The sequence below is a fragment of the Melospiza georgiana genome, chromosome 28 (genome assembly GCF_028018845.1).
Source record: "Melospiza georgiana isolate bMelGeo1 chromosome 28, bMelGeo1.pri, whole genome shotgun sequence".
Classification (NCBI taxonomy): domain Eukaryota; kingdom Metazoa; phylum Chordata; class Aves; order Passeriformes; family Passerellidae; genus Melospiza; species Melospiza georgiana.
In genome coordinates this window covers 572,433-579,755 of record NC_080457.1, presented here as the reverse complement: position 1 = coordinate 579,755, position 7,323 = coordinate 572,433, and the positions used below count along the sequence as shown (strand labels likewise).

Sequence of the window (7,323 nt, the reverse complement as noted above, 5' to 3'; positions counted from 1 at the left end):
AGCCCAGATTAAAGCGAAAACCGAGCGGGATTTTCTCGGGCAGCTTTGAGCATCCCGGAAAAGGCCGGGGCGCTTTGGGGGGAGAAGTTCCCAAACGAATCAAAGCGCACCCGAGCATCCTTTTGTGCTCACACCTCCCCATCATCCCCTCGCCCCCTTTTCTTCCCCTCACACCGAGCCGGCATCGGGGGGGAAAAGCCTTTTAAAGTCACAACTCGCGCCTGAAGCCGCTGCCCGCATCACCCGGGGCCCTTTTTAGCACTTAAAAACCACTCGCGGGTCAGCGCGATCCTTCCCCCCGCACCCCGCTCTCTTTTAAAGTCTTTGAGGAGAAGGTTTTGACGCGTCCGTGTTGTTATCAGATTGATGGGCCGGGTTTGATTGAAGCCCCTTTGTCATGCAAATGTCAGGCCCGTGATGGATGAGCGCGGAGCCGGCCGCGAACTTCGCTCATTGGGCTGGGCCCGCTCCGCCCGCGGGGTCCCCCCCGGCCGGGCCGCGCTTCCGCGGGGTCCCCCCATGCCCGGCAGGAAGTTTCCCAGCTTTGACAGACGGCCCGAAGGTTGGAGGGCAGGCGGCGTCGCCCCCCAAAACGGGCTGACCCTCCTCCATCACTGGCAGATGGACAATACCGCCATGAACTCCTTCGTGGAGTTCGCAATTTGTAACCGCGGCGGCGCCGCCGCCTTCCCCGAGCCCTGCCCGTCCTTCCCGCCGTGCTCAGGTAGCCCCGCTCCGAGCTCCGAGGGTGCCTTCGGCCCGCCGGGCCCCGCCGGGCATCTCGCCCAGCACGGCTTCCACCCTCCTTCCTCCTCCTCCTCCTCCTCCTCGTCCCGCTTCCCCGGCCCCGCGTACCCGGCCCAGGGTTACCCGCAGCTCTACCTGGGCCAGCACGACTCGGACGGGATTTTCTTCCCGGGGCCCTCCGGGTACGGCTCGGCCTCGCTGCCCGAGGGGTTCTGCGGGGCCGCCGGGCCGTTCCAGCCCGGCCTGGGCCCGGAGCCGCCCGCGGGCCCCGCGTACCTGCCCGGCCTCTACGGGGACATCTCGGGGGCTCTGCTGGAGGAGCCGGAGCCTCCGGGGCACCCCGAGCCCGGCGCCAGGGCCGGGGCAGCGCAGACCTTCGAGTGGATGAGGGTGAAGAGGAACCCCCCCAAAACAGGTGAGTGTGGGGTGCGGGGCCGGGCAGGGCTGGGTTCCCGAGGGTTCGGGGTCCTCTTCCAGTGGAGCACTGGGTTAAGTTGGGTTAAGTTGGGTTTGGTTGGGTTTTGAGGGGTTTGGTTGGGTTTTGAGGGTTTGGTTGCGTTTTGGGGTAGTTTTTTGGTGTTTGGGTTAGGTTTGGTAGGGGTTTTGGGGTTTTGGTTTGCTTTGGGGACTTTGGTTGTGTTTTGAGGTGGTATTTTGGTGTTTGGGTTCGGTTTGGTTGGGTGTTGGGGGTTTTGAGGGTTTAGTTGGGTTTTGAGGGGTTTGGTTGGGTTTTGAGGTGGTTTTTTGGTCTTTGGGTTGAGTTTGGTTGGGTTTTGGAGTCCTTTTTTGGGGGGGTTTGTGGTGGGGTTTTCTGGTGTTTGGGCTGGGTTTGGTTGGGTTTTTGGAGGTTTGGTTTGGTTTGGGGGGTTTAGTTGAGTTTTGGGGTGGTTTTTTGGTCTTTGGGTTGAGTTTGGTTGGGTTTTGGAGTCCTTTTTTTGGGGGGGGTTTGAGGTGGGGTTTTTTTGGTCTTTGGGTTGGGGTTGGTTTGGGTTTTGGGGCCTTTTTCTGAACCCCCACCGGGAGATTTCCCATCGCATCCCACGGAGCTCCCCGAGCTCGGCGTCCCGCAGGCCCGGGGCTGATTTGAGCCCAGCTCGGAGCAGGAAACGCCCAGCGCTTCCTCGGCCGTGCCTTCCATCCCCTCCTCCATTGTTCCACTTCCTTCCTCGCCACCTTCCCTTAAACCCCGGCCTTCCTCCTCCTCCTCCTCCTCCTCCTCCTCCCCCGCCATCACCACCCTCCTCCTCCTCCCCTTCCAGCCCTTCCTGCGGGGTCCAGGGATGGATCCTGGGGGAAAAACCGGGGTAAAAACCCAGGGGATGGATCCTGGGGGGAAAAACCCAGGAGATGGACCAGGAAGAAAACCCAAGGAATGGATCACAGGGGGAAAACTCAGGGGAAAAATCCAGGGGAAAAATCCAGGGGATGGATCCCTGGGCAAAACCCAGGGGGAAAATCCAGGGGATGGATCCCGGGGTGAAAACTCAGGGGAAAACTCAGGGGATGGATCCTGGGGGAAAAATCCGGGGAATGGATGCTGGGGGAAAAATCGAAGGGGAAAACCCAGGGGATGGATCCCAGGGGAGAAATGCAGGGAATGGATCCCAGGGGGAAACCAGGGGATGGATCCCAGGGGGAAAAGCAGATCCGGAAAGATGAGGGGATGGATCCTGCGGGAAAAATCCAGGGAACGGATCCCAGGAAAAGCCAAGCCGGGAGGATGAGGGGATGGATGTCCGGATGGATCTCCGGAGGGATCTCCGTGTGGATCTCCGGGAAAAGCCGAGCCCGGAGCCCCGAGCCGGGCTGAGGCCGAGCGGGGCCGGGCGGGAGCGCGGAGAAGGGGACAGGACACCCCTCAGGGACGGGATCGCTCCAGCCCCTCCTGCCCTGGTGGTTTTTTGGTTTTTTTCCAGGCAAAACGTCGGAGCTGGGGCTGCTGGGGCCGCCCAGCGCCATCCGCACCAACTTCAGCACCAAGCAGCTGACGGAGCTGGAGAAGGAGTTCCACTTCAACAAGTACCTGACGCGGGCCCGCAGGGTGGAGATCGCCGCCACCCTGGAGCTCAACGAGACGCAGGTGAAGATCTGGTTCCAGAACCGGAGGATGAAGCAGAAGAAGAGGGAGAAGGAAGGGCTGGCCCCGGCCGCGGCCCGCAGGGCGCCCAAGGACCAGGGCTCGGATCAATCCTCGCCCGAGGCCTCGCCCAGCTCCGGCTCCTCCTGAGCCCCCCAGGACCCTCGGGGCTGTCCCCGAGTCCCCCAGGACCCTCGGGGCTCTCCCCACGCCCGTCTCTCCTTATTTATGGCCCCTCTGCAGGCGCTGCGCTCCCAAGGAGCCGCGGCCGGAGCAATTCACGAATTTCCGAGTCTCAGGGACTTCTCTGCCTTTCCCCTTCCCCTTTAGGAACTGCACTTTCAACTCCAGGGAAAGCATAAAAAAACTTTAATTTAGTTCGCTCCCCTTTGGACAAACGAGCGCAATGAATTTTTTCCCTCTCCCCCCCGCCCGATGCGTTTTTCCTCCTTGCGAGAATGTAAAAAAAAACACACACAAAAAAAAGTTTCGGGCGTTTCCCCCTTTCCTTTCCCTTTTATTTCCTGATTGTAGAGCTTGAAACGAGACCCGGGGCGCCTAAGACGCTCGAGGCCTCTGCAAAGACCCAAACCCTCAGGAAAGAAAGAAAAAAATAAGGAAAAAAAAAAGAGAAAAAGCGCAATTTCCCGCTCCCGTTTTGCACTATTTCTGCTGTACAGGGTTCTTTTTACGACGCGATTTTTGCTGCTGCGGGCGGAGGAGGGGACGGGGCTCGGTTACCGAGGGAAGGAGCCCGGGGCTGCCCCGGAGCCCGCAGCGCCTTCCCCCGGGCTCATCGGGGCCAGATAAACCCGGGATAAACCCGGGATTAGCCCGCGGCCTCCCTCCCCGGCGGGGTTCGGGACCGAAACCTGGGGATGAAAATGGAATTATCGGGAAAAGCCGAGCGCTTCCCCCGCCCGATCCCCACACCGAGCTACCTCAGCCCAATAAAGTTGATTTTTATTTTTTTGTTCCCCACCCTCAATTCGCGTCTTTTCAGCCCGGTGGGAACCTCTGGGAGTTGCGGGCTACGGGGCCTGCGATGGAGGAGGAGGAGGAGGAGGAGGAAGGAAAATCTGCGGCTGTTCCAGCGATCCCGAACAAAGAGGCCGATCCCTTTTCCTGGAATCCCGGGTGGAATTCTGCCCTCATTTCCCGGCCCCATGAGAGCAGGAATTCGTCCCCTTTTTCATCCCCGGGGTGAAAATCGGGAATTCGCACCCGCGGAACCCGGGACGCTCTGGGGATGGGAGGAATTTCTGATTTTCTGAATTCTTTTCTGAATTTCGGGCTTATCCCGAATTCTCGCCCTCCAAACCCCAAAATCAAAGCGTCAAACGCACTTCGCTCCCTTCAGCTCCCCCAAGGCCGGCCCTAACGGGGGATTTGGCCCAGAATAAATCAAATTTTACCTCCAGGGAGGGCCGGAGGGGAGGGAGGAAGAGCGGGCCCGGTGCAGCTCTGACCTTTTTACCTCGAAACGCCTCCGGGATTTCTAAACAAGTCAACAGAGGGGCTGCCAGGAGCATCCATTGTTCGGCCCTGGGTAAATTTGCAAATCTGCTCGGCGGGGTGAGCGATGAGGGATGAGGGTGAGGGTGAGGAGGGAAGTACCTGCTGCGGATTCGGCCCCCAGATAAAATCTCGGCCCGCTCTGACACGCTCCTTTCTCTCGGAAAAAAGGAGTTTGGAGAGCTCAATTAGCCCCGAGATAAGAGGGGGAAAAACATCGGGGGGAAAAGGTGAAAAGGGGATTTTCTTACAGTCGGGTTGTGCAAAAGTTCAGGGGGAAAACGCTAAAACAAACTCTGCCATCCCAAAAAAGGCTCAAAACCGCCCAGGTTTGGGTCTTGGAGCATCCCTGGGAGTGGGGCCGGGACAGGAGCGGGATTTGCTCTCGAGAAGAGATTTTAGAGAGCCCAATTAGCCCCGAGATAAGAGGGGGAAAACATCGGGGGGAAAAGGTGAAAAGGGGATTTTTAACAGTCGCGATTTGCAAAAGGTCGGAAGGAAAACATCAAAACGAGCCCAAAATACGCGCAGGGACCGGGATGGGGACGGGGTTAAGCCCGGGATGGGGACAGGGTTAGGCCCGGGATGGGGACCCGGCTAAACCCGGGATGGGGACCGGGTTAGACCCGGGATGGGGACAGGGCTAGGCCCGGGATGGGGACCAGGCTAGGCCGGGTTAGACCCGGGATTGGGCGCGGTGCCAGGTGAGGAGGGGCCGGGCTGGGGTGAGCAGCAGGGCACGGCCCGGCGGGCACTACAAAGGCCAGCGAATCTCATTTGAAACTCAAAGGGACCCTCCGGAACATCCCCCGGAGCCGCCGCCGCCCCCTCCTCCTTCCCTTGGGACCCTCGGGACCCCCCCGGGACCCCCCGGCCCCGTCCCGACCCCCGGAACCCCCCACAGCCAGCAGCGCTCCCAGCTCAGCTCCTATTCCCCGGAATTTCCCCAAAAACTAGCAGCGCTCTCACCTCAACCCTTTCCCCCCCAGAATTTCCCCCAAAAACAGAGCAGCGTTCTAACCTCAACCCTATTTCCCCCCAAAAAGAGCAGCGCTCTCATCTCAATCCTTTTCCCCCAAAAAAGATCAGCTCTCCTGGCTTATCCCTTTTCCCCCAAAAAACCGAGCAGCGCTCCCAAGCCCATCCCTTTTTCCCTGGAATTCCTCCCAAAACGAGCAGCGCTCCCAGCCCATCCCCATTCTGGATTTGGGCACCAGGGATCTGGGGATTTGGGGACCCGGATTTGGAGACTTGGGGACACGGGATTTTGGGATTTGGGGACCCGGGATTTGGGGATTTGGGGACCCGGGATTTTGGGATTTGGAGACCCGGGATTTGGGGATTTGGGGACACGGGATTTGGGGACTTGGGGACCAGGGATTTTGGGATTTGGGGACCCGGAATTTCAGGATCCGGGGTTTTGGGATGCAGGATTTCTGGATGAGGGATTTGGGGATTTGGGGATCGGGGACTTTGGGATCTGGAATTTCGGGACCCCGCAGGTGCGTCCCTGTGGGACAGGAATGGGTGGGCACAGGGTGGAGAAGCCCCAAGGAGGCTCGGCCTCATTGCCACCGTTGGGTTTTATCCCAAATCTTCTATTTACACATTTATTTATTTTATAGAAATGATAGACAACCATTTATATCCCAAATAGTACATATAAATAATAAAAATCCATATAATTAATATAACCCATAAATCCTATATATTCCATATAATTAATATAATTCATAAATCCCATATATTCCATATAATCCATATAATTAATATAATTCATAAATCCCATATATTCCATATAATCCATTTATTCCATATATCCCATATATGCCATATTTGCCATATATCCCACATATACTATATATTCCATGCGTTTAATAAATTCCATATATTCCATATAACCCATGTAATTAATATAACCCATAAATCCCATATACTCCATATAATCCATTTATTCCATAAATCCCACATATCCCACATATCCCATATATTCCACGCGTTTAATAAATTCCACATATTCAATTTGTTGGGAAAAGCGGGAAGGCAGCCAGGGAAGGGTTTTCCAGAAGGAAATATCAAAGTTTTACCTGAAATCCAGAATTTGGCACCGAAAAACGCCGCAAAAAATCCATTCTTGCTCTCATCACTTTTAATAAAAATTCAGAATTTTTATTCAAAATTCAGAATTCCCATTTCTTGCCTGGTAGAATTTTAAATTTCTTTAGAAGATCAAAACCACCCCCAAAAAACCCCAGGTTTTCCTAAGGAATTCAGGTATTCCAGGGGGAAAAAATTCTCCAAAACCCAACAATAAATGGATTCAAGCTTCGGGTTTAGTTTGGTTTGCCTCAGGAAAAATGGGGGGAAATAATTCAATAAAAGGGAAAATTATTCAATAAACATAAACTAATATAAAACTCAATAAAATTCGCCTCCTGTCTTTTTTGGGGGAGAGTTTTTGCAGGAAAATCTGGTATGGAGGCTGAATTCTATTCTATTCTATTCTATTCTATTCTATTCTATTCTATTCTATTTTCAAACTTAATTTCATTTTTGGTTCTATTTTTTAAGCGAAAATAAATTAAATTTTGTTTTCATTTTGTATTTTACTTTCTTTTTCACATTTTCATTTAATCACATGCTATATTTTATATTATTTTTATTTTTTTCCTTTTCCTTTCCCTATTTTAATTTTCCCTTTTCCTTTATTTTTCCTCTCCTCAAATTTAAAACCCAGCCCTGTTCAAACTCCTCAAAGTTTCACATTTTTGAGGAAAATGTCGATTTTTGGACAAATCCTGGGAGAGACAATGGGAAAATAATTCCCTTTATTTATTCCCGAGGGTCGGGAATTTCCCCAGGGAATTTTTCCCAATTTCCAGGAAAGGGAACCCCGCAATTCCCAATTTTAATGAGCTTTTATTTTTTATATTTTTTAAATTTATTTGTTGGTTTTTCAGCCCCGCCGAGCTCATTTTGCATAA

At 54.1% G+C, this 7,323-nt stretch overlaps 1 protein-coding gene across 1 annotated transcript; it reads left to right on the top strand.

Annotated features, from left to right (window-relative positions):
* The first annotated feature begins 621 nt into the window (after positions 1-621).
* Positions 622-2,974, top strand: HOXB1 (homeobox B1). Its single transcript, XM_058041463.1, has 2 exons — positions 622-1,162; positions 2,664-2,974. The coding sequence occupies exons 1-2, from the start codon at positions 622-624 to the stop codon at positions 2,972-2,974; spliced, it is 852 nt and encodes a 283-aa protein (XP_057897446.1).
* Positions 2,975-7,323: the final 4,349 nt, after the last annotated feature.